At 54.9% G+C, this 26,286-nt stretch overlaps 1 protein-coding gene across 1 annotated transcript; it reads right to left on the bottom strand.

Annotated features, from left to right (window-relative positions):
- Positions 1-1,679: 1,679 nt before the first annotated feature.
- ADAMTS15 (ADAM metallopeptidase with thrombospondin type 1 motif 15) lies at positions 1,680-26,286 on the bottom strand. The gene is made up of 8 exons (XM_043451028.1): positions 24,922-26,286; positions 12,965-13,097; positions 12,593-12,760; positions 12,112-12,395; positions 8,685-8,862; positions 7,040-7,221; positions 6,758-6,933; positions 1,680-5,047 (listed from the first exon to the last, which is right to left on the bottom strand). The coding sequence occupies exons 1-8, from the start codon at positions 25,876-25,878 to the stop codon at positions 4,306-4,308; spliced, it is 2,820 nt and encodes a 939-aa protein (XP_043306963.1). The 5' UTR covers positions 25,879-26,286; the 3' UTR covers positions 1,680-4,305.

The following is a 26,286-nucleotide window of genomic DNA, read 5'->3' as shown; positions in this document are numbered from 1 at the left end:
CCTAAAACACTTGTGATTTCTTGGGTGACAGAGATGCTAGAGGCATCCTTCTGTTCTATCATTTGGTCTTTGATGCTGGTTTCTGGTACAGAGCTCCTAAATCCTTGGAGTTTCCCACGTGAGAAAAGCTCCATAAAAATCCCTCAACTATGCAGATGGGAACACACTATATGGTTGGGAAACTATTCTGGATTGGTCAACACACCCATGTGCTGAGGACGACACGCCCCAAGCCCACATGCGTAGGGACCCTCCTGGACCTTGCCCAGTGCACCTCCTCACCTATTTGCCTGTGTCCTTCATCATGTCCTCTATCATAAACCAGGAAACATAAGCTAACGTTTGCCCCAGTTCCGTGAGCCGTTCCAGCTCAGAACTGAGAGAGAACCACGGGAACCCTCAGCTTTTTAGCCAAGTAGGTCGGAAGTGTGGGGGCCCTGAGGACCCGTTACTTGTGACTGGATCTGAAGTGTGGGTAGTCTTGTGAGATAGAGCTCTTAACCTGTGGAGACTGATGCTAACTCCCAAAATGACTTTAACTAGAGGACACCCTGTTGGTGTCCAGAAAGCTGGAAATTGGTTGGCAAGGGGGAAAAAAAACACATAAATTTGGTGTCAAAAGTGTTGCAGGTAGAGAAACAGCTTTTCCTTTAGCCTCTAACCCATGGGAACTTTTCCTCTCAGAGCTTTTACAGGCAATTGCTGCAATGGAAAACAGGAGGGACAACAAAAATAACAACCCCAGAAACGTGACAACGTTTTGGGTAATTTTACAAAGATCTCACAGTTTCTGACTGCCAGCTGAGACATCAACCCCAACCCCCTCCGGATCCTGTCCAGGTTCCCAATAGCTTGGAGAGCCAGGCAGGCTCTTCTAGCCCCCTGCTCCTTCCACCAGAACTTTCTGTCAAGTGTTTTGTCCAAGCCCCCATCCTAGCCCCTCACCCTGGACCCCTCTCCAGGAGAAGCCCACTCATCTCTGAATCCCAAGTTAAAACCAAATAGTCACCCACCAAATTTGACTGCTTAACTGTGTGTGGAAACCCAGACTATGAACTTAAACACACCCTGAAGAAATAGGAAATCTACGCTCCCCCTAAATCTCATGGACTCCCTCCCTCACTGGGCAGATTAGGAAATGGGGCTCCAGGGACCGTCTCAGATCTGAGATCACTGCAAGTTTCTCAACTGTTAGTTGGATGTTCTTTAAAATATGTCATGCCTCTGCCCCGTCTGGAAATCTAGCATTGTCTGACCAAACCGGAACTAGGAAGAAGGAAAGGTTCTCCAGACGGAATGAAGCTTTCCCTCTGGAAACCTGGGATCCCTCCTAAGGCAGGTAGCGTACTGGGCCCCCTGACCTCAATCCAGCCCCGAGGCCACCCCTCAGGCTGCCTGCATAGCTGTTCCTTCTGGCGCCCATCCCCAGCCCCCACTCAGCAGGGTATGCTCCTCCCCACCAGCCCTCCTCCCTTGATCCCTCCCCCACACCCACTCCCGCAGACCCAAGTGCTCCTGCTCAGCCCAGGCCGACCCCTCTTTGCACTCACTGCACCTGTCACCACCTGGATCTTTTCCAGCCTGGGCGCTCACTGCACCAGGCAGGGACCCAAGGGCTGGCCCTCGGCGGGTGCTCAGAGAAGGCATGTAGAGAGAAGATGAAGGCACAGAGGCAGGACACGGGTCTTAAATACAGCTTTATTGGGAGCAGGCCGTCGTCCCCGCAGCAGCCAGCTCCCACGTATACACAGTATACACAGCCCTGCCAGCACCCAGGTCCTTCCGTCCTTCTACAGTACCCGGAATGCAAAAGAACCAAACACAAGAGGGGCTCTGTCCGTGACAGTGTCTAGCGCCTCTGAGAGCCAGCACCCAGGCCGAGGACGTTCAGGACCTTCCACCGGTCCTCAGCTCCCCACCCCCGCCCCCCCACGGCAAGACCCGCGAGGCTGGGCCCCTGGAGTCAGTGCACTTGACGGGCAGACCCTTGCTGGTGCACGCCCCACCCAAGAGGTGGCTGCAGCCCCCAGCACGTTCCTCTTCTTCCACAGACATGAGAGATCACCTTAACTTTTTGCTCCGTCACCAGAAACCTGTGCCTTCAGGCTTCTCTCTGCTCATAGAGAAGAGTATGTTCTTGGAGAGTATGGTTGGATGAGTGACGTGGTCCCAGACAAGACATACCTCCCAACTTGTCTTGCTCATACTTCTTTTCAAAGGAAAAAAAAAAATGTAAAAGAAAAACATCATGACAGAAAAGAGCATTGAGATCCAGCATGTGTCAGGAACAAGATTGGTTGTCCCTCCTTAAAATGATTCCTCAAGCCGCTCTGCTAGGGGCCAGACGCCCCCACGGACAACCGCTCCCTTCCCACCCACCTTTCTGCACGTCCCCGCGCCACCTCACCTCTCCTCACCAGGGAGCGGTGCGCCGAGCGCGGGGTGCGGTGCTGTCGTCAGCTAGCGGGAGTCCACCTCTGCCCTGCAGCCCCCCAGCATTCACTCAGGCAGGAAGGGGGTTTCTCCTCTCTACCTTCTTCAAGGGTGACAGCAGCCCAGCCTAAGAGACCCGCCTGCCCTCTGCCCCCAGTGGGAGCTTGTTCAAGGGCTCAGCCAGGGTTAGACCAGGATTAGAACACGGTCCCAGGCTCGCTGGCTGGCCCGCTGGTCTGCAGACTCTGACTTACAGGGAAACCCGATACAAGTGCTGACTGCCTTTCCCAGGGAAGACACTTGTTTTGCTGTCGCCTCACTGAGGTCCAGGACTCGCCACCTACAGTCAGAACCAGAATCTCCGGTGTTCGTGCTAGCGCAGCCGCACCCTCAAGAAATACCCTGCTCAGCCAAAGAAGCTCCTAGCCCAAAACATCTTCCCACTTGGAGCTGTAGGAAATATCCTGGTTTCCATTCCCCTACTGTGTCTCTGAGACAGACAAGTCTCCAGCAGCACCAAGGGCCTCTGGGTCAGCTAACTGATTGTTGCTGCCTCTTGAAACCTGTCCCCAAGGCACCTGAAGAGAGAGACCCTGTCGCATTTGGGGGCCTGGGGGATGGCCGGGCTGTGGGAGGCAGGAAGCAGGCACCCTAGTTCATCTCTGCGTCTGGGCAGCTCAGTCTATGGAGGACGACAGCTGGGGCTGCTGGAAGCACCAGGGTCACCACTGCCCTGGGGAGGGAAGGGCGTGTACCCAGAGAGCAGACCTGAGGTAGCAAACAGTGAACCCCATTATCCAACTGCAGAAAGTGTGGCCTGCGATGCAGTGGGATGGTCCCCAGGGCAGACCACGTGCAGCTGTTCAGACGATGTCCACCTGGATGTTCGGCACCTGGCCCTTCTGGGAGTGTCCCACGTCCCTCCAGCAGGGTAAGCACCATGGCCATGCTGGTTTAGGATAACGGCCTTATTTATACCTGCCTCCCTGGGGGAAGAAGCCTTCAGAACTGATGCCTCCTCCTCGCTCCCTAGGGTGACATGCCCTCAAAGCCTAGCCCCCGAGACAGCAGACCCTTCCAGATCACCCTTCACTGCTTCAGCAACAGAGCCTATCACCCCTTGAAAGCTTCAGTATCTCTTTTGGATGATCGGATCCCTCATGAAGAAGACAACAGTCTCTGTGCTGACCGCCTGCCTCCACCTGCAAAGCCTCAGAGGACACTGGCACGCAAGCCCTCCCACTAGTGTGGAGACCAGACGACATGGGGAGGAGAGGGGGCCCTCAGAGGGATGGCTGAGAGAGGAAGGCAGATGCACCCAGGCGGCTCCCCGCCCCTGCACACACCTCATTCCACATGGAGTGGCCCAGGCTCCAGTTACACCTGCCCTGCCCCTGCCCCTCGGCTCTGCCCACCCCCAGCCAGTTTTCACTGTTCAGTCCCGGTCAGGCAGGAAAGAAAGTGGCTGAAAGCACCATAAACACCTGCCTGTTCGGAGACGGCTCAGAGCCCTGGGCCCCCTGAGGGTGCCAAGCTGCTGGGCCGTGGCTCTTCCAGCAGCCTGCGGCCTCCCTGCGGGGGGCTGGTCCCTGAAGTTCTGCTGCGAGGCGCCCGTCCATCCTCCTGTCCCTGGGAGGCTGGGCCCGCGCCTCCGGCCCAGCTCCACACCACTCTGAGCTTCGCTGTGAGGCTGGCCCCGGAGGAGCCGGGCGTGAGGTAGACTGTGCCTTAGTGACTTCGCTTCCCCGCCCAGGTCCTTGTCCCTGGATGTGGGTGACCTCGTGGCCTGGGCCCCAGGCCGCTGCCTTGTGTGGACAGCTGGCAGGGAGGCGGCAGCATGACGGGCCGACAGTGGGCAGGAAGGCCGCTGGCTCAGCACGGCCTCAGGATGCAGAAGTCCAGCTCCTGGGGCTTCCGGCGCAGGTCGCACTGGTCACGTGCCAGCAGCCGCCCTCCGTGGCCCACGCACTTGAGCGGACGCCGCTTGAACCCCCGGCCACAGCTCTTGGAGCAGGGCGACCAGGCGCCCAGCTCCCAGGTCGGACAGGGCTCCCCACAGCTGCGCGTCTCCACCGGGCGGTGTGCAGCGTCGCAGGTGGATGCCCCGCGCTGCCCCGGGGACCCGCGACAGTCCACCGGCCGCCGCTGAAGGCCGCCCCCACAGCTGGCCGAGCACGGGCCCCAGCTGCCCGCCACCCAGCGCGCGGGGGCCCGGGCGTCCGGCTGCTCCACCTGGTTGGAGAGGCTGAGGACGCTGTTGTGGTGTATGGAGGGCGCCCGGGGCTCCTTGGGCAGGTAGAAGGAGTAGCGGACCCGCGGCGGCGTCATCTTGCCCACGGAGAGCACCTCCACCGTCAGGGGCTCCAGGATGGGCCGCGAGGCCTGCAGGCTCTCCACCGCGGTCCCCGTGCCGCTGTAGCGCAGCAGGCTGCCCTTCACCACCAGGTCCCGCTCCACGGCCGACACCACGAAGTGCCCATTGAGCAGGTATTTGCCTTGGCTGTTCTTCAGGGCCAGGTAGTTGTCGTCTCCGATCAGCCCCTTGTAGCCGCGCTGGCGGATGTCGATGCTGGAAGCGCCCGCTGGGATGGCCACCACGAAATTGTAGCCGTGCCTGCAGTGGAAGGACGCGCGTTAGAGGGCTGCAGGCCTCCTGACCCCACTGCCTTCCACCCCGAGATCGGTTCCTCTTCCCCAAACCCCTGGCGCTCACACAGGTGACAGAGCCCATAGCCTGGCCCCGTCCAGGGTCACACAAACCAAGTGGTGGTGAGACTGCCTCACCCACAACCAGATCCTTCAGAGGGAGTGGAGAGGAAGGAGGAGCAGCAGGTGGCGGGAGGCTGGGGCTCTGCGGGGAGGTGTGTGTGCATGCTCAGTCACTTCAGTTGTGTTCCGACTCTGTGCAAGACCGTGGACTGCAGCCCGCCAGGCTCCTCGGTCCGTGGGATTCTCCAGGCAAGAATAATGGAGTGGGTTGCCATGCCTTCCTCCAGGGGATCTTCCCCACCCAGGGACTGAACCCAGGTCTCCTAAATCTCCTGCACTGTCAGGCCGGCTCTTTACCACTAGCACCACCTGAGTGCAGGGAGGTTCATGGCCCCAGAGTCAGGGACCGCAACCAAGCCTTGACTGGGGTGTCAGCTCCCTGGTGACTACAAGTGAATCAGACTTTCTGGGCTCCACGGCTCATCTACACAATGAGCAGGTTAAAAGAACTGATGTCTTAGGCTCCTTCTGGCCCCACTAATCTATGAAAGGGACACCTGCCATTCAGCTGGTGAAGCAAGTCAGAGAATCTACCTTCAATTCCCCACTGGGTCTCCCCTGCAGGTCCGACTACAACAGCATTGGCTCCCAGTGTCCAAGCACCCAGAGAGGTTGCACCCAGGGCTCGACAGAGGGCACCGTGTCCGGGGCACAGTGGAGGCTCCTGGACAGCCATCAAGGCCTTCCTACCAGCAGCATGTGGACCCCCAAGTTCTCAGAGCCAACCATATCCCCTCAACTGAGACAGCAGGGGCTCTGCTTGCCTCCTCTTCTCCCAGAGAGTGGGTTTGGACTTTCCAAGGAGCACAATCCCCTGAAAAACAGGGACTGTGCTGGACCTTGGAAAGCCAGGAGCCCAGGCTCTGCTGGGACAATTCTCCGGATGATCCAGGCACCCATGTCCCAGGGAGGGGGCTCCCTCGAGCCAGCTGCTCACTCCCCCATTTCCCTGAAGTTTAGTGCCATTCTTGCCTTCATCCCATCCCAAGGCCAGGGCCTCATGCTCAGGAATCAGGGAGACTGTCACATCTATCCCCAGGTACCTTTTGCTTTTTATCAACATCAAGAACATTTAGTGAACATTTATTATGCACCAGGTACTATGCTAAGCATGTTACTCGAATTAATTCCCTTAACCTTCACAACAGCAGGACTAGAAATACACTAGCACCATACTCACTTTACAAGGGGGTAAATCTGAAAGCCTAGAGATTGCATCACTGGACCAGGGTCATTCAGAAAGTGGGAAATGGGATCTGAACTCAGGACAGTCTCACTCTAGAACCCAAGACAGGCCCTAATGACTTTACTGTCTCCCTAAATATCATCTCCTGCTAAGCAGAGTCCTACTCAAGACTCCATCTTTGTTGGATGAATGAATGAATGAACATCACACTCATGGGCAAGCATGAGTGGCCTCCTCAGCAAGGGTGCTCAGGATCTGACATTTAACCCATCTAACCCACGCTTCCGGGGCCTGGGGGGTAACTCCTCCCCTCCCGCCCCCATCCCTCCTCTCCCTGCCCTGGACACACCCCCAGGGCCCAGAACTCACATGGGCTTGGTGAAGAGTCCTGACACCTTCTTGCAGCTCTTATTGTCCCCTCCACATACCCCACACTTGTCGAACTTCTTTTTGGAGCCCAGGTTCCCATCGCAGCCCGCCTTGATGCACTTGCCCTGGACGCAGACTGAGGTGGAGTCTGGGGTGCAAGGTGTGCCATCCACCACCTGCAGGGCCCCCCGGGCAGGGAGAAGAGGAGCAGGGGCAGCTCAGCCCAACATTCCCCAGGACTGTGTCCCCCCACCCCCTGGCCTCCTGCCTGGGCTCACCCACCTTGGGAGCCAGCACGTAGAAGTAGCCGGTGCCGTTGGCTCGGCAGATGAGCTTGCACTTGTCCCGTGGGGAGACGCCCGAGTACTTGGGCACCCAGGCCACGGCCAGGGTGAGCCGGTTGGTGCTGTGGTTGTAGCCGTTGAAGGCCTCGCACTGCTCCTCCCGGAAACTCTTACCAGAGGCTGGGGAGGGAGGAAGCACATGCAGGAAGCTAAAGGGAGGGGCAGTCGGGAAGAGGGCAAATAGGACCCTGCCCCGTGTGGTTGCTCAGCCTCCCTTGGCTCTAAACAGCTCCTCTCCACCCTCGGCTGAGTGGTCCTCATCACCAAAGCCACCCCATCTCAAAGGACCAATGCAGGCTGGGACCAAAGGATGCAGGATACAGATGATAATGCATCCCCCAGGCAATGTGCCACCTTCCCCAGTGGTCCAGCCTTAAATTCCCTCTACAACAGGAATCCTAAATAGAAGTCTTCAGTGACCTATTGAGACTGTTTGCAGAATGTTCCTAAATGCATAAAATACATACATAGATCACAAAGAATACCAATTATATTAACACACAACAATCAATATATTTTGAAACATATTTGTGATGCATGTGCTTCCTTGTTAACTCATTACATAACACGATTCAAAGATGAGTCTAAAAAACAACCAGAAGATCTTCCCTGGAGGTCCAGGGGTTAAGACTCCAGCTTTCACTGCAAGGGGCGAGGGTTATTTCCCTGATTGGGAAGCTAAAGGTCCTACATGTCATGCCACACAGAAAAAAAAATAAAATTAGGTAAAATATTTTTTAAAAACTTAAAAAAAAAAACACTAAGTGTGGTGGTGAGCACAAATGGCATTTTGAGAAATCTGCCACAACTGAAAATATGTAACATATGAAAATACCTGGGATTTATAGTGGTGGCAGAGCCACAGACCAGCAATATAGTTTGTTGCCTAACTAAGAGAAATACTAAATTTTAGGTGGAAAGGTTAGCTATGTATATATATACTAAATTTCTAGATTAAAATTTCTAAATTTTAGATTAAAAAGTTAATAAATATAGAGATGTCATCTTCCCCCCACCCAAGTTCAAGAGGCTTGGATGAAAAATTCCTGCTCATATGTAAGTAAGAACCATCTCTGAGTTCTAAGCTGGGCTGTATCTATTCCAGTCTCATAAAAATAGCAAAAAACTGAGAATGTGGAAAAGATGTAATTTACTTTTATCCCAGCAAATTACAGAGAGCTGATCATGGTCTATAGGAAAGTCAAACAAGGGATATGTAACAATTTTTCTTTTTTTTTCCTAAACCATTTTATTTTCATTCTACTATTGTTATTGCAAAGGATTATTCTTAGAAACCAAATAAATTAAAAGCTAACCTGTCTAAAAGAATTCCTGCTTATGAAGATGGGCTTGTCAGTGCTTAACTAAGAGGGTTCTAGTGTCCTGTCCCCCTTGGACCATTTAGCCTTCCAGCCTCAGCCTCAGAGGATAACAGCCCTGGCAGAGGTGAGTGGGCAGAGAAATGATACCCCGAGGTACCTCTGCGCATGCAGACTCTGCCCCAGGGGTGAGGACCTCAGTTGAAGTAGCTCTGGGGCCTCCAGCCCACCTCCCCAGCAGTGCCACGGGCACCCCCTCCTCACCCGAGCTGGGGCAGGACTCCAGGTTGCAAGAGCGGTATTTCACCCGCACCCCCTCACAGTACTTGCCGCCGTTGGTGGGGGTGGGGTTGCTGCACTGCCTCCGGGCCAGCTGCACGCCCCCTCCACAGGTGCGCGAGCAGGGGCCGTAGGGCTCCCACTTGGCCCAGGAGCCGTCCACCTGCAAGGAGGGGACTGTTACACTCCTGCAGGGTCCAGGCGCCACACCCACACCGGGATCCTACAGGAGAGCTACACAGGGACAGCCTCCACCATCCCAGCCCACCAGAACAAAACCCACTTTGTTTCCGTGCCCGGGACACACACCACACTGTAGCCTGGAGATGAGCAAATGGCCACTGCTCCCAGTTACAAGCCAGGCCACATGGGAAGACGGGGCTCCTGGCTGTAGAGTCAGTCAGGGACGCTCCACCTGTGCCCTCACCACGTGGGTGGTCTTGAGCAAAGCAGAAAAGCTTCCTTAAGTTTCAGGTGTTTCATTTGCAAAATGGAGCCAGCACATCTGACCTCAGGCATGAGGTCAGGTGGAAGATTGAAATGATGTGTGATATTTCCTAGTACCTCACAGTAGCTCAAGGTTCTTCTTTACATATTGTTAGTGTCCTTACAAGAGTCTCTGGATCTAAAGTGGCCAGTAAACCATGTCATGATAGATATCCAAATAGTCTCATCTGTAAGATTTCTAGAATTCAGACTTTTCACCAAACCAGATTGGTTGTCACCTCAGTCTGGGGTTGCATTTTTGAAAGTTTTGTTACAAGCAGATGTAATGTTTGTGTTCAGAGGAGATAAAGAGAGGAGACTATTAAGCAATCCTCAAAGTCTCTTTGGCTTTGGGGTGAATTATGCAGTGTTGTTGTACTTTTCAAGAGGGTGGAGAGAGGAGAGAGAATTTATAGTCTTCATTATGTTTTTCTTAGGATGACAGTAAAGTTAAGTTCTCGGCACTGAAAACACATGGGTTGGGCCACAGGGGCTGAGGCCCCACTGTACAGGCTGGGGTGGAAACACAGTCACAGATCATCCAAAGCCACCAACCCAAGAGGAGACAGATACTATAACTGATGTAGGTACTCAGAGCATTTCGCCCATCTGTTCTCTGTCAGAAAGTTTCTGTTTCATTGTTGCCAGCATGTCTGTTTCATCCTGCAGAAGAACACTTTCCCTTAACCCTGCTTTCTCCTCAAATCAGAGCCCACCCCAACTCAGCGCTTCCCTTCCTCAGCGAGTCAGCTACACCTGCTCTTTCTACCTGCTGCCTCCTCTGTGCCTCACACACAGGAGTCCCCTGGCCAAGGCAGCAGTGACCCCCTAGAGACTGAAAGAGTCCGTGCCCAGGCCTGTGGTCCCGTCTTCAATATTTAACTTTGCTCCTGTGGCTTCTGAGATGATGCTACATCGTTTTACCTGGCATCACTTCTTCCTGCACGCTCCTACAGGAAACACTCCTGCCATGAGCCATCCAATCACTCATTTGCCCAGTATTTATTGAATTGTTACTAGAAGCAAATCTCTGCCTTCGAAGCAAACACATCCCAGCAGGGAAGACAAACAATAAAAAGAAGCCTGTGCGCCTGCCGTCAGATGGGATTGAAGCAGGTGGGGTACAGGGAGGCGGGGCTGGTCCTGGCAAGGTGGGCCAGCACCACTGGGGATGGGAGAGAGTCAGATGCCACGGGGGGGCAGATGGCTGAGCCCAGTGAATACAATGAACAGGGACGGGGCAGGGGAGTGTCTGGGAAGGAGTGATTCCAACGCTGGACCACCAAGTCTTCACTCAGTAACAGGCTGGTGAGGATCTGAGATGCGTGAGGGGCGATGGAAAGATGGTCAGATCAATGGATGGACTGTACATAAAATGGACTTGAAGAATTGCTGGAGTGCAGAAGCTAGAGGCAGTTAAGCTGGGGGAAATGGGGCCTCAGTGGACAGAGTAGGATTCTTGAACTGAGGTCACTGGGGTGATTAATAAGCTCTGTGCTTTGACCTTGACTGTTGAGGGGAGTGACTCCCTGAAGGGCCAAGGTAGAGAAGGGACAGTCTGTTCAGAAGTGAGGTTGGGGACAGAGTGGATTTGGCTACTGATGGGCTGAGAGGTCCAGAGCGCCTCTCACATCACATTTGCTATACCCAACATCCTCTTAACCTATCTCTTTACCCTCCAGACTCTTCTTCCAAAGAGAAGGAACCGGCATGACTGGCCTGTCCTCAGGAGCTCCCAGCCTCTGTGCAGCAGACGAGGGGTCCAGGCAGCCTCGGGCTGGTTCCAAACCACCCTCTCAAAGATGTCCCTGACGGAGCGCTGATCCCCACAAGCCTCCAGCTCAGCCCACCTTCCGGACTCAGCCCCATCTCTGCCGTTGAGACCCTACTTACCCCTCAAGACTCTCTCCCGGTCACCCTCCTCATCAGTGCTTTTTCAGGCCCCCCCATCATCAGTGGTCTCTCACCCTTGTTCTCTACAACATATGTCATGCTCTGTCTCAACACACAGCGTACACGCCTCCACCCCTTGGATGACAGTTACATTTCTAATTTCCCCACTAGACTGTGTGCTTTCTGACATGGCCCATGTTTTCTTTGTTTTTCTGACCACCCAGAACAACCCAGAATACAGTGGGTTGTTGCCTAATGAATGAAATTTTAATTAAATGTATATTTCCAGAACAGAAGATTTTACAGAATTCTGTACCAAACCCATCTCAGGGAAATTGATAAAGTATTTGATGAATGCTTTTTTTATCATGTTGCCTCTGAGTACATAAAAACCCCAAGGCAAGCTCTCCTATGGCCAGGGCTGAGGCAGAAGATGGATGGACAGTCCCCGTCAGGATCAAGGGAGAGGGTGGACCTCCTGCCTGGAAAAATGCCAACCACTTTGCTACCCCAACCCAAGATCTGAAAAATATAAAACTCTTACTATATTCAGAGAGTATAGTTCTGGATTTTGAATTTGTTCTGGTTTGGTTGGTATTCCTGTTTATCAGGAAAAAAATAACTTTCATTCATTTATGTTTCAACTTCAATAACAACCGATCACAACAGAAACTGAAGCTAAGTTCAGGATATAACAGATGAGCATGGTGCACCTCGGGCTCCCTGGCCGTGAACTACCCAAAGAAGGTAGAAATGAAGAGCAGATCATGAGCCAGTCGGAGCTTTGGGGCCTGGAGTTCGGGTCCCGAGCCCTTCCATGGGAGATGGGGTGCAGTTCAGGACTGGGAGGTAGGAGGCTTGCCAGCTTCCCTGACTGGCCACATCATTTTTCTCCAGTCTCAGAATCAAGAAGGGGACAGGGCCACTGCCAGTCATGGAGACACACACAGCAATCTGTGCTGGGGCTGGTCCCCTGGGGAGGCTCCTGAGCACCCCCCACCCCCGCCCCTCCGTGCGGCGGCAGCCCACTCACCCGGTACTTGCTGAGGTTGTGTCTCTCCACGCAGGCCCCCTTGAGGCAGAAGCGGCCCTCGCCGCAGCCCGTGCCGTCTGCCCAGGGGAAGTGGCGCGTCTGGCACACCATCTGGCCCTTGGCCTTGCCTGTGCACCACAGCTTGGTGCAGGACTGCATGTAGGGGCAGGGCTTGGAGCCCACACCAAAGGCCAGCTCACACTGCTGGCTCAGCGGGTAGCTGGCGCCCGGCAGGTCCTCGGGCAGGGAGACGGGCTTGCTGGGCTGGTCCAGGAGGCAGTCTCCTGCGGGAGCCGAGGGTGTTCATCAGGGACGGGCCCGGAAAGGCGGCCATGGCCAGCGTGGGGTCTCGAAGGCAGGGAGAGGACGAAGCCAGGGACACGGAACGGGCCCCGCCAGAGCCCGGCTCTTTGGGTCGCGAGTGCGGTGGGTAACAGAAGACAGATGGGCCGGGTGGCCCACCTCCCCAGGCCCCGCTCACCGTGCCCACTGTCCAGAAAGTCGGTGACGATGGCCGCACTGCAGGCTGACCAGGGGTTGGCACGGTCGATTTGGATGAGCGTTGGGGACATCATGTGGTTGCCCCGGAGCTTCCCGAATACCTCCTCGCACACCTTCACATTGTCATGGGGCATGTTGAACACGTGGCCTGCAGGGGAGACAAGGGGCCTCAGAGGGTGGCCAGGGCACGGGGGACCCATGCGGTAGGCCCACCCAGAAGAGAGAGCCACTGCTAAAGGGCCTCGAAGGAAAAAGACAAATGCCCACCCCTGCTCAGAGCAGCCAGCGCACACCCAGAGGGAGCGGAAGGGAGCCCTGCCCTCTCGACCCCCACCCCGAGAGCCCTGCGTACCCAGCTCATGGGCGGTGGTGAAGGCCGAGGGCAGCCCATCGTCCTCGATCACAGAGCAGCTCCTCTTGGGGTCGCACATGGTGCCCACATCAGCCATGCCCAGGGTGTCACAGGTGGTGGCCCCACACAGGTCCTGCCAGGGCAGGGGAGAAGCAGAGGCCAGCAGAAGTTAGAGATGTAACATGGAGACCCATTGAGAAGGAAGGGCACTCAACCCACTCCCAGGCCACGTGGGCCCATCACCTCCCAGCCAGGCCCTTTGCCCAGCGGGTTGTGGGCTGCTATTTCTGGAATGAGCCCAGGCCTCAGGAGGGAAGCTTGCTGGCTTGCGAGCTGAGAAGATGCTGCCCAAATCCTACCCAAGGAAGCCCCGGGGAGGAAATCAAGGGGCCATAATTACACGAGAAGGACCACTGCTTCCTAGAGAGGCTGCCTTCCAGCCCAGGAAGTAGGGACTCACCAGCTGGGTGAGGTTCTGGTCGTGGCTAACTGGGCAGAGGGGGTGGAAAGCCAGCGCTCTCCGAGCAGAGTCTGCTCTGGGAGCCTGGGTCCTCGATGGGGGATGGACTTCAGACAACCATGAATTAAGCTCAGACTCTCAGCCAGCGGGTCACTGGCCAAGGGCCCGCCCTGCCTGAGGCCCAGCTGCTATGGCTGGGAGGGGCAGAGAGAGGCAGATGCAGGCCCAGATCCAAACCCCTCCACTGGCCATAGAGCTCAGGGGACCACAGGCTTGACAGCCGCTATGAAGACTATACATTACAGGGGCCATGACCTGAGCAGGAAGGGCTGTCCCTCTTTTTGTAATAAAACAAGCTGCAGCGGGCCAGGGCCTCCAGCAGCCCTCAGGGAGCGTATCCCCCAGGGCTTGGGAGCACCGTGGGCCAGTGACACACCAGGGACCTTGGCATCCGAGCGGGATGAGAACAGGACCCCTGTGCACATTCTGATCCTCCTGAAAAGACACTCTGAAGAGGTGATACTGATGCTGTCTGCGTCCTATCCCTGCCTGCACTGCAGAAGGCATTGGGCTGTTTACAAGAAGTTTACGGGCAGCATCTCACGTGCCCCAGCACAGGCTGAGGAGGCAGAGGTGTTATCACACACATCTGTTGAGGGTGGAGCCTGCGACTCGTGATCACGTCTCATTATGGTGGTGACCTTGGGTCTGCACCTGATGCGCAGAGTCCTGGGAATCCTCCAACCCAGCCCGGAGTAGGGCTTTTGGCACCACCCTCTACAGACGCCCTGTTCAGACGACCCTGAAGCTCGGAGATGCTCAAGCCCCAGCCAGGACCTGGGGTCTGGACACTCAGGCTCCTTCGGCCTCATCACTGCCATTCACCCAGCGCCTCGAGAGCCCCCCGGGGGAGAAAGCGCTTCTGGTGTTTCCCTGGGGAGCCCAGCGGCTCGCACAGCACACACACAGAGCTGTGCTTGGCTGTATGTCTCTAGGGGTGTGTGCAAGTGTGTGAGCATGCACACCCATGCCGACGTGGGGAAAATGTAGGCAGCCCGGAGGCATAAGTGGGGCCAGGGGGCATGGGAGGAAATGCGGTCATAGTACAGAAAATCAGCAAAATTTAATCGCGAGCACTCAGAGGTTTACCACCTGAGCAGTCAGGCTTGGCTTCCCACAGTCAGGTGACAGTCACAGCTCCTCACAAGTTCACAGGGCTTCTGGCCAGAGAACCCCCAGGGGATCAGACCAAACCAGAGGACACCCGAGTCACTGGTGGGTGAAATGCGTCTCACCCTGGCTCACAGCACCTCCGCCCCTTCTTCAAACCCTGCAGACACACCTCAAATTCCATCTCTTTCAAGTACCCTTTCCTCATCAAAGGCTCAGAAAGCTCTCCCTTCCGCCCCACCCGTGGCCCCTGAGTTCTGAAACCCAGAAAACACCTGCTGACAGGACACGGCAGGAAGCAGGGAAGAAGAAGCTCACCTGACCAGTGGTTCAAGGACTGTGGCCACCGAGGAGCAGGCTGGGTGGACAGAGTGACCTGGGGACAGAGGATGGAAGGGAGACAGGAATGGAAGGGAGGCAGGAAGGCCCGTGCAGGGGCAGAGTGAGGGGACACGGGAGCACAGGACCCCACAGAGGTGGTCACCCCTGGAAGTTCCAGCCCAGCAATCACAGCCTGCAGGGACAGCCTCTGCCAGACAAGTGTGTCACACTGTCCCAGGCCGCCATGGGTGCCCTGCACTGGCCTTGAGTGGGAGAGGGCAGGACCAAGAAGCCTAGAGGCTGACCCTGACCCATCACAACACAGATGTGTCACACTGTCCCCAGGTTACCATGGGCACCCAGCACTGGCCTCATGTGGGAGAGGGCAAGACCAAGAAGCCTAGACCCATCACAACACAGACATGTCCCTTCAGGCAAGTCCGCCTATTCCTGGGCCTTGCGCCCCTCCTGGAAGGGCCAGCTCACACTGAGAACCAAGACAGTCCAAGTGCTCTGAGCCTCTACCCCTTGTCAGCTCAGGGGTGTCAGCCCCTCTGGCCTCTGGGTTATAAAAGGAACACTCAGAATGGTCTACTTGCAGAATGGAAGAAACCTAAGACCGATCTTGTCTGCCAACACACACTATGCAGCTGATAAAAGTGACTCACAGAAACGTGAAGTCACCCACAAGGAGACTCAGAGGACCAGCCCCTGCCTTGCTCAGTGGAAGAGGCCGGAGCAGAGCGAGAGCTCAGGCCAGGGTCCAGCGGCTGCTGCAAAGCCCGCCTCTGCAGCCCGGAGGCCCTGGAAGCCGAGAGCTTTCTCCTTGCCCTCTCTTCTCTCTTGTCCTCCTTCCTCTCAGGGAGGCAGGTTTCTCGCAGCAGATGTGCCACTGCAGGCCCCTTCTGGCCAGGAGCAACCTGTTCTTGCCATCAAGAAACCCCAGTTTCTCTGGATCAAACAAGAGGAACAAGGCAAGAGCCGGCAACCTTCCTGAGGGTCGGGGTGCAGCCAAGAGCGGCCATGCTGCAAGAACCAGCCTATCGCTGGGGGAAAACCAGCTGCTGGGTGTCAGGGGCTCTGCCGGGCCCTCAGCCCCGAGTCAGGACTCAGAGGGACTCTCGCTGGGCCTCCTGCTTTCAACGCCCACAGGTGACTGTGCAGGGCCCACCGTGCCTCCCTTGTGGCACTGAGTCTCCACCCTTTTGGAAGGATCTCACACGCACTCCAGCTGCCTTAACCGCTTCACACGAGGCACTTGTCTCCAGAATCAGAGCCGCTTCTGGGTCCTTCCACCTGCAGGGTGCCGGCACCGCCCAGTCCAGTCACCATCTGCCTCACTATTTCTGGGGACTTGCCAATTCCTCTTGTAGCCACAGCCTCTTTCCCAAAGGACCCAAGAATCTTCTTGGCCAAGAACCTAATCCTCCTGGATCATTCTTCTCTGTCTCTTTTTATAACAATAATTTAGGATTGGAGCCACAATTTGGAAACAAATAAGGATAGCACCTCACTCAGTTAGGTAAAGAATCCACCTGCCATGCAGGAGACTGCCTACAATGCAAGAGACCCAGGTTCAACCCCTGGGTTGGGAAGATCACCTGGAAAAAGAAATGACTACCCACTCCAATATTCTTGCCTGGGAAATCCCATGGACAGAGGAGCCTGGCAGGCTGAGTCCACGGGGTTGCAGAGAGTTGCAAACGACTTAGTGACTGAGCCACCCCCACTGCTGCCACCTCACAGGGCTCACCCTTTTCCCCCAGACTGTGAGCTGCACACACACCACCCCTCCCAACCAGTGTCCTCCCGCAGTCCTCCTTCCACCTCGTCTCACTTTCCCCACCATCTACTGAGGTGCTTGTTGTTTTCCGGCAGCATGAAGAGAGGGGACGACAGAGGGTGAGATGGTTGGATGGCATCACCGACTCAATGGACATGAGTTTGGGTAAACTCCGGGAGTTGGTGCCGGACAGGGATGCCAGGTGTGCTGCGGTTCATGGGGTCGCAAAGAGTTGGACATGACTGAGTGACTGAACTGAGACTGAACTGTATAGCTCAGGAACTCTACTCAATGACCTGTGGTGACTTACATGTGAAGGAAATCCAAAACAGAGAGGATATACATATACCTGTGGCTGATTCACTTCACTGTACAGCAGAAACTTACACAACATTATAAAGCAGCTATTCTTCAGTAAAAATTAATTTAAAACATCAAGCACAGTAAACTTTTTAATGTGGCAGAAGACACATGTTCTGATGGAGACAGCTTTCCCGCTCACATTGAATTTCTGGGCATGAGAGCCCACACTCATGGTCGCAAGTCACATCACAGCTTCCAAGAATTCTACTCACAGTTCTACACAGCCTCTCTCTCATTCTACAGGTGAGGAAACTGGGGCTCCAAGGGCTATGATGACTCCCTGCCAAAGCCAGGCCACTTTGAAGTAAAGAATGGCGATAGAATCCACACCCTGGGACACCCAGGGCAGCATGGCCTTTAGTCTGAACAGAATCACGTGAGCTAGGGCTCAGTTCACCACTGGTGAGACCACCTGCACTGGTATTAACATGGCCCCTGTAGTCGGTTGCCCATCTGAATCTCTCTCATGCGTCACTGGAGTTCCTCATCAAACTCAAAACCCACTTCTGTTTGCAATCCCCAAGGACAAGATGGCCTTGCTTTGCTAGAAGGAAAAGAATCTATCAGTTCAGGGTCTGGGCAGCGTGACTCAGGAAACCTAGTGAGAAAAGGCTGGCGTGTCCTACCAGCTTGTATCCGCAGGTTCTGTTCCCCCAGGTCTCCTGCGTAGCAGATGGATTATTTACTGCCTGAGCCACCAGGGAAGCCTGATTCTGTTCCACCAGAATACAAATCCCTTGAGCTGCATGGATCGGTGTCTCAGCAAGAGATGGAGGGAATCAGACAGGAAGGCCCTCAGCGAGGAAGCAGAGGAACCCAAAGTTTGCAGGGGACCAGACTCTCTCCAGAAACCATCCAACAGTCGCTAGCATTCACGTAGCAGATGCTGTTCTAAGCACTTCACCTGTTTGTTGTCGGACTCCTCACTGCAGCTCTGTGAAGGAGATGCCACAACCAGGCCCCATCTACAGATGAGCCCTGGGAGACCATGCGTAACCAGCCCAGGGTCAACAGTGAGCTCGAGGCGAAGACAGGGAAGGAGGATCTGAGTGAGGGCTGAACCCAGGCCGCGAAGTCATGGAGCCTGATCCTCCCCAGGCCTGTGTGCTGACTCCGGGGCATGAACACTCCAAGAATGAAGGGGCTCAAGAGGACAAGGTGGTCCACTCCGGACCCCTGCCCCCCCAGAGCTCAGGCTGGTCACCAGTGGGGAGAGGCCGGGAGAGACCCGGGCAGAGGCGAAGGCAGGCTCAGGGGCCAAGAGTGCTCTGGGAGAGGGGTCTGTGCCTGGCTCCCGACCCCATACTGACACGCCGAGCCCACCCCTGTGGTACACCAGGGCAAAGTCAGAGGCAAGGAGCCTCGGTGCAATGCCAAAGAACCTAACGCTCCCTCTCCCAACTCTTTTAGGCAACAACCTCAAGCGATGGAGGAACGATCCACCAGAAGGAAGGTGAAACCACCTGAACACCCAGGGTTCTGTGGTCCTCCCACCCCATGAATGACAGCAACGTGCAAGGTCCCATCAGAGGGGCTACACAGATGCAGGGAGGCCCTGACTGAAGGCAGTTTACACATCCCTGGGACTGGCCACTTTGGAGTCCAGAGTCTCCACACACAGAGAAAGTGTCAGGGCATACCTGCAGGGGACAGAAGGCTTCGCAGCAGGGCCATATTAAACCTAAGCTCCAGCCAGGGGCCCACCTGCAATAACCGGACAACGGCAAACACACAGTGAGACTGAGGCAGTGATAGTCACAGGGCACCGATTCTGGAACACTCAGTAACTCATCCCCTCAGCAGCCCTGCACAGAATCATTATCCCTGCTTTGTGGAAGAGGATAGAGAACTTCAAGCGGCTGATACATTCAGTGCCATGACTAAACATGCAAGCACCGAGATCCCAAGTCAGCTCCACCCGCCTCCATGCCTGTGTTCTTTCCATCACTCCGCGCGACCCAGGCAAGTGTCACAGCAAACAGCTGTGAGACGTTCAGAGGCAGGGGAGGGGCAGGACCCACAGGGGACAGACCTCGCTGGCTCTCCTGACTAACCGGTGTCTAAAAACGCAAAGAAAAGTTTTCAGTGCACGTTCCTGCCTCCAAACTCTCCCCCCCCCACCCTGGCCCATCACTCTTGGCTTCCTTATGTGCTGTAAGTGAGAAACGGGGCAGAAGAACCATTTCCTACAGACGGGGAGAACTGTCTCCCCTCCGTGCCGTCTGCCTCCTCCCTCCCTGAAGGAGCGTGGCTGAGTTTCCATTTAGTGATCAAGATTTACAAACTGTTAAATACCAAATCTACAGCTGTCTCTCTCTCTCTGCTAACATCTTCCTCCAAGGCTTGACTTCAAAAAAGATCCTGACAAAAGACAAAAATTCTAATTCCAAAAGATACACGCTCCCCAGTGCTCACAGCAGCACTATTTACAACAGCCAAGACATGAATGCAACCTAAAATTCCACTGTCAGATGACTGGATAAAGAAGATACAGTCTCTGTATACAATGGAATATTACTCAGCTATAAAAAAAAGAATGAAAAAAAAAAGAATGAAATAATGCCAGTTGCAGCAATGTGGATGAATCTAGAGATTGTCATACTGAGTGAAGTAAGCCAGACAGAGAAAGACAAATACCATATGGTATCACTTACATGTGGAATCTAAAATATGATAAATAAACTTATTTACAAAACAGAAATAGAGCAAGAGACATAGGAAAAAACTTATGGTAACCAAAGGGGGACAGGGTTAAGAAAGGGATAAATTAGAAGTTTGGGATTAACATATATACACTAAGATATATAAAATAGGTAATTTTACAATAAGATTTTACTGTATGGCATAGGGAAATATACTCAATATTTTGTAATAATCTATAAGGGAAAAGAATCTGAAAAAGTGTGTATATATATATATATATATATATATATATACACACTCAGATATATGTATGGCTTCCCTGATGGCTTAGCAGTAAAGAATCCAGTTGCCAATTCAAGAGCCACAAGTTCTTCCTGGGTCAGAAAGATCCATCCTCCAGAGAAGGAAATGGCAGCCTACTCCAGTATTCTTGTCTGAGAAATCCCACGGACAGAGGAGCCTGGCAGGCTACAGTCAGTCCACGAGGTCACAAAGGAGTTGGACTTGACTTAGCGACTAAACAATAACGATAACAATATATGTATATATATAAATGATTCACTTTGTTGTATACCTGAAACTAATACAAGGTAAATCAAAAACAAAAACAAAACAAACAAAAAGATCTTGACAAAATTGCGATTCTTTTTATTATATTGATAGATATGTATGAAAGACATTTGTCATTTTACTATTAGCCTTTTTGTCTGAACACTAAATTTTACTGTCATGTTGCATCTAGTTCATTATGGAAAGAACTGACCTCTATTTCAAATAAGACCCCGGAATGTCGATCGATCCTATGCAGTGTAGGATACAGATTTGTTGTTCAGTCGCTAAGTCATGTCCTCTCTTTGCAGCTCCAGGGAATGCAGCCCACCAGGCTCCCCTGTCCTTCACTAACTCCCGGAGTTTGTTCAAGCTAATGTCCATTGAGTCAGTGATGCTATACATACACATCTATGCTGCACATATACACATGGTATACATACACATCCCCACAAAACCCAAGGCCAGAACGGGAAGACGAGTGCCAAGCTTGAGATGTGAAAGGAAGAAAGGTAAGAGCAGGAGTGAGGAGAGGAAGAGGATGACAGAGACCCTGCCTTGAAGACCTTACAAGAGGAAGAAGAGAGCTTGGAGGAAATTAGGGAAGGGAGCAGCATGCAGGGTACTCAGCACACTCAGGAAAAACAGGTACGTGAAGAAATAAGCGGGCAACCCCGCAAGCTACAAACCCTAAAACCTGTCAGTCCCAAGGAGAAGACATCACAGGGAGCAAACTAGAGCAGGGACTGGAGGAGCAGGCCTCCCACAAGAAAGAAGCAAGCTTCCTGTCCCATCAACACCACTTGCTTCCTTCCTGCCAGTCCTTCCATCCAGCATCTGTTTGTCCCTTGTCCTCGGCTTCTGCACGCCAGCATTAAAGACAATGATTTGGCCTCCAGCAAAGAAGGATCTTAGTCTTCCCCAGGGCAGTCACACCACCTTGTATTGGTTGTTTCCTTGTTGGAGGTCCCTGACACACGGTGAATTCCTGGGGGCCAGAGACCACATCTTGCAAGTATCTGTTATCTCCACAGCCCAGGAAAGCACTGCAAGTAATAGATGCTCAGCAAGCGTTAAGAGAATGTATGGATAAATGAATGGAAGTCAGCCAACTGCAGAGCTACCCAAAGTGCACAGGCATCCAACCTAAAGAAGAGAGAAGACCCAGGGAAGTGTGATCCCACTGGACCTCTGCCCAGCAGAGCGGAAGCCATAGAAACTTCTCCTCATAGAACTAAAAGTCCACGCAGAACAACTGGCTCTCATTCTCCACAGATCCTGGTTCCAATTCCGTGTGACCTCACCCCGCTGTTATGAGCTGGAAGCTGATTGCTTTGCAGAATCCAACATGCACTCTTCCTCCAGGAACTTAGACTCATTCTGAATCTTTAAGGAAACTCCTCAAATTGTCAAAATCCTTGCTGTGTGATCCATGGTTCCTCCTTTGTGGACAGTAAAGGATCCTCCCTGGGTCTCGTTTTCCCAGTGTTTTGATTTCAACACCCCACATCCCTCCCTCCGCCTGCCAAGAGGACAGCAGGCTCCCCACTGCCTGGCCCAGGCTCGTTTCCACCACTGTAGCACTGAGAGGTTGGAAGGGAGCTCCACGTCCGCCCGTCCAGCCCTTCTCCTGCTCTTCGCCAGGCACCCCAGAGCACCTGGAGCTCCCCAGAGCTGCTCGCCCCTTGTCATCACAGGAGGAAATACGACCCGGACAAGCCCGACCTCTTCCTAACTGCTTCCACCCCATGAAAAACACAACTGTGTGATCAGAGACAATCACACCATTTTTCCACTATCTCCAGGAGAGCCAAGAAATAAGTGACTCTAAATGTGCCTGTCAGTTCAAGGTCCTTTAGAGACAAAAGGTAATTTACAAAATAAGCACATTTCTAAAAATGTTTAATCCAAACAAATTATATATGGCATCCCAGATGGCATTAGTGATAAAGAACCTGCCTGCCAGTGCAGGAGATTTAAGAGACTCAACTTTGACCCTGGATCGGGAAGATCTCCTGGAGGAGGGCATGGCAACCCACTCCAGTATTCTTGCCTGGAGAATCCCAAGGACAGAGGAGCCTGGCGGGCTACAGTCCATGGGATCGCAAAGAGTCAGACATGACTAAAGCAACTTAGCATGCATGTATAATTCTTTTCAAATTTTAGTTTGAAAAAGCATTAATTACACCAATATTCTGATAAATATAAGCAGAGAAGCTCACACATCCAATTTAAAGGATTACTCCTGACCCTTACAAAAGTAAAGAATCTGCCTGCAATGCAGGAGACCTGTGTTCAATCTCTGGGTTGGGAAGAACCCCTGGAGAAGGAAATGGCAACCCACTACAGTATTCTTGCCTGGAGAATCCCAGGGACAGAGGAACCTGGTAAGCTACAGTCCATGGGGTTGAAAGAGTCAGACACAACCGAGCGACTAACACAATAACTTACAAAGTGAGACAAAAGTCCCTCTTGTGTTGGCGCATAGAGGTGGCTCCAGACTCCTGGAGCCCATGCCGGCCTCTGTCTAGAAAGCGCAGCTGTGTGCTGGCGTTCTCATCTCATACTGTATCTTCCCCCGGGAGCTCAGGAATGAGCCATTCCTAAGACTCTGAGAACGCGTCAGGCCCCAGAGTCTGTGCTGGTGAGGAGGTGGGGGAGAGAAGTTTGCTCTAAAGCATAAAGCACATATCTGCAGGACGGGCCTGCCAACACAGCCTCCCCACTCTCTGGCTTTGCCCTCACGATGCCTAAGGGAAAGACAGCTTCTAAGGGGTCACACCGCACACACCCCTGCTTCTGACCCAAGTGGCCACACATCTTGTGTCCATTATGCGTGGCCAAGAAGGCCCCCTGGGAGGGGGGAATCTAGCCCACACCAGCAACAAACAGAAGCTGTCACGCTGTTTGATTGCTGCTACTTCACAAGGCAGATCCTTCCGATAGCGTGACCTACACTCCTGCAGGAGTCCTGTTCCCAGGACTGGTTCCAAAAGTGAGCCACGCCACGAGGCGGCGGAGACACAGGTCTGTAACATTAGACCAGTGAGCAACCTTCACAGGGCATCCCGGGTAGCAGGTAGGCCAACAGCTGCTTTGCGCATTAAGAGATCCTGTTCTCGGCCTCTGCTCTCTCCCCAGCCATCTGACTGCTGAGCTGGTCTGTGTGCAGAGGTCGAGGCCTCCTCCCTTGCAAGCTTCCCTGTGACTCAGGCAGAGCTAGGAGGAGCCGGGCAGTGACAGCTCCACAGACCTCAGTTGGAAGAATGAGCACAAGGAAACAGACTCAGGCCAAAGACCTCCCTAGAGGAGCCAGGTGGTGGGAGGAGAAGGCTGGGAAAGGAGGAAGTTCAGCCCCAGGAAGGGCCCAGCTGTGCCAGCTGGGTCAGTGTGGAAGGCTCCTGCCCCAGCCCTGTGTGCACCAGTCCACCTGCATTCAGCGGAGACTCAGGACCCCACAGGTACCTGAGGGCTCCATGCCATCCCCAGAAGGCTGTGGTTATGACATGAGCCAAGCGAGAGCCTGGCACTGATTCAAGCCCCAGCTCCCAGGGTCCGAGGAAGCAGGTCACACTGACGCCCTCTTCCCTCTCAGTCTCTCATACCTGAGAAATTTCAAGATTCTGACAACTCAGCACCCAATCTATGAATCTAAAATGTCAATAGATCCATAGCACCAAAGGCTTCTCTGATCTGCTGTTCTGACCTTTCTAGTCCCCTGACTCAGTGCCTTTCCAGCCCTGCAGCCGGATCTGCGGACTCTGTCACTGAGCTGACTCCTTCTGCGCGGCCGGGGGTGGGAGCTGGAGCCCTCACAGGACGTGTCAGTGCGCCTGCTCCTGCGGAGCTACCTCAGGGCACCCAGGCCCCCCATCCCCCGACCTGCCAACAGGGATACGGGACAACTCAGCTCAGCTCCGAGCGAAGCTCCACTTGGAGCTCCAGGCTCCGAACTCTCTGACTACTCTGCCTGCTCTGAATGGGCCTGAAGCCCCTCCGAGAGGAGCCAGACCCCGTGCTGCCCGGGGAGAGAGAAGCAACAAAAAGGGAAGGCTCCATTGTACGTGAGTCTGCCCTTTCGCTGCAACCCACGAAAAAATCCAAACGAGCCCCCCACCCCAATCCAGACCTCCCAGGCCCAAGACAGAAAGAGGACTGCAACGTGCTGCCCTCGAGAAGAACAGCGAGCGCTCAGCTCCCAGGTCCCGGAGCAGAAGAAGGAAGGCTGGGAAGGAGGGTCCGGAAGGACTCGGACGCCCCCTTGAAGGAGAGCCGGACTCTCCAACACCATCCTCGGGGCGCCTCCTATTGGCCGTGCAGACCAACCGCTGCACCGGGGCGGCAACTTCCTGGGTCCCGGCCCCTCGGCGTCATTGGCCGCGCCGGGCCAACACCTTCCGAAGGAGCAGGCGTTCCTCCTACCGCCCACGTGCGTCCGCATGCACGCGAGTCAGAGCTCCGCCGAGCCTAGCGGCAGGCTTTCCCCGAAAAGCCCAAGTGGCAGTCGGCAGAGATCAACGAAATTCAAACTCAGAGGTGAGGAGGTGACTGCGCGGCATAAAGGACATTCGGAGAGTTAAGGGCGGGCACTCCCGCTCCTCCCCGCCCCCCCCCGCCCCCCGCATAATGGGGGCTACCTGGGTCCAAAGAGAAGACGGATCGACTCACCTGCCGGGTGAAGAGGATGGCCGTGTCCCAGTACTCCGGGTGCTTGTCACTCACTTTGTTCAGCTTCTTCTGCCACGCGCAGAAGTTGCGCAGCGTCAAGGCCGCATTGCCCGTGACCTTGGGCCCCGTGTCGCGGTCTCCGAGAAGCAGCACCTTGACCACGACGATGTTGATGGGGTTGAGGATGCTGGGGTGGCGGTACAGCCGCGCCGCCGTGGCCAGCAGCGTCAGCAGATAGTGCTCCAGGTCCGCGCCGTGGAACTTGACCATCGACTCGTCCGCCACCACCAGCGTCTCCACGTATCGCGGGATAGAGACGAAGCGCTTGGCGCGCCCGGACCTGCGTCGGCTGCGAGCCTCCCCTAAGCCGATCCGCCGAGGCGTGTAAGGGTCCAGGGCCCGCAGGATGGCGGGGTTCCAGCCTGAGCCCACCCCGCAGCGAGACGTGGGATCTCCGGGAGGCCCGCCGGGGGCGCCCCGGCGCTGGAGGAGGTGTGCGCCCTGGCTGTTGCGCTGCGCCGCCGGCGCGCTGGTGTTGGGCAGCGGGCTAATGACATACTCGGCGCCCCGGTAGCCGAAGGCTCCGCGTAGCCCCCCGCACAGGCTCAGGGCAGCGAACGAATCTGGCTCGGCATTCACGTCCCCAGAATAGAAGCAACGTCTCAAGTCCGGAGAGCTGCGGATGAGTCCCTGGAGGGGGACGCCCAGATGCTCAGTGGCAAAGGCGGGTGCCAAGAACTGAGCATCTGGCGTCAGGTGTAGGTAAAAGTCCTCCTGAAACGCTGTGATCTGAAAAATGAGTCCCTGATCCCCGGAGTCCTCGGGACCCTGCCAATAGTAGTGGCGGCCGTTGATGTCCGGGTCTAGTCGGATGGGAACCACCACCTCCCGCTCTGGCTCTGAGCCGCCAGCGGGTGCCCCGGCGAGAACCAGCATTAAGATGCCCAGCAGAAGCATGGCGCCGAGCAGCGCACAGCCGCGCTCTCGGAAGGGCCCGGCCCGGCTCCCCGGCCGCCGGCACGGTCTCCTTGCAGCCCGCACACCGGAACCACCGACGCCCCGGGCCGCCCGCAGCTCCCAGAAAGGAGAACCCCAGGGAGGGAGACTCCTCCCAGAGCTGTGAGCGTGCACCGGGCAGCTCGCGCCTCCTACCTGTGCCTTTCCAAGCAGAGCGCGCCCAGGGAGCTTAAGTACAATCGCTGTCAAGTGCAAGGACGAAGATTTGCAGCGGAGAGCTAGAGGGAGGTGCCGGCCGCTTCTCCGAACCCCAGCGGTTCGCAGCGCCTCAAACCAGGAGCTGGGCGAGCCTATTAAAGGCCCCCTCCTCTTTGGACTGCCCAGTCAGCGCTCTCCCTCCCTCCTCTC

Source organism: Cervus canadensis, chromosome 29 (genome assembly GCF_019320065.1).
Source record: "Cervus canadensis isolate Bull #8, Minnesota chromosome 29, ASM1932006v1, whole genome shotgun sequence".
In the NCBI taxonomy this organism is placed as follows: Eukaryota; Metazoa; Chordata; class Mammalia; order Artiodactyla; family Cervidae; genus Cervus; species Cervus canadensis.
The sequence above is the reverse complement of the archived record's forward strand: the minus strand, read 5'-3'. Positions and strand labels throughout refer to the sequence as shown.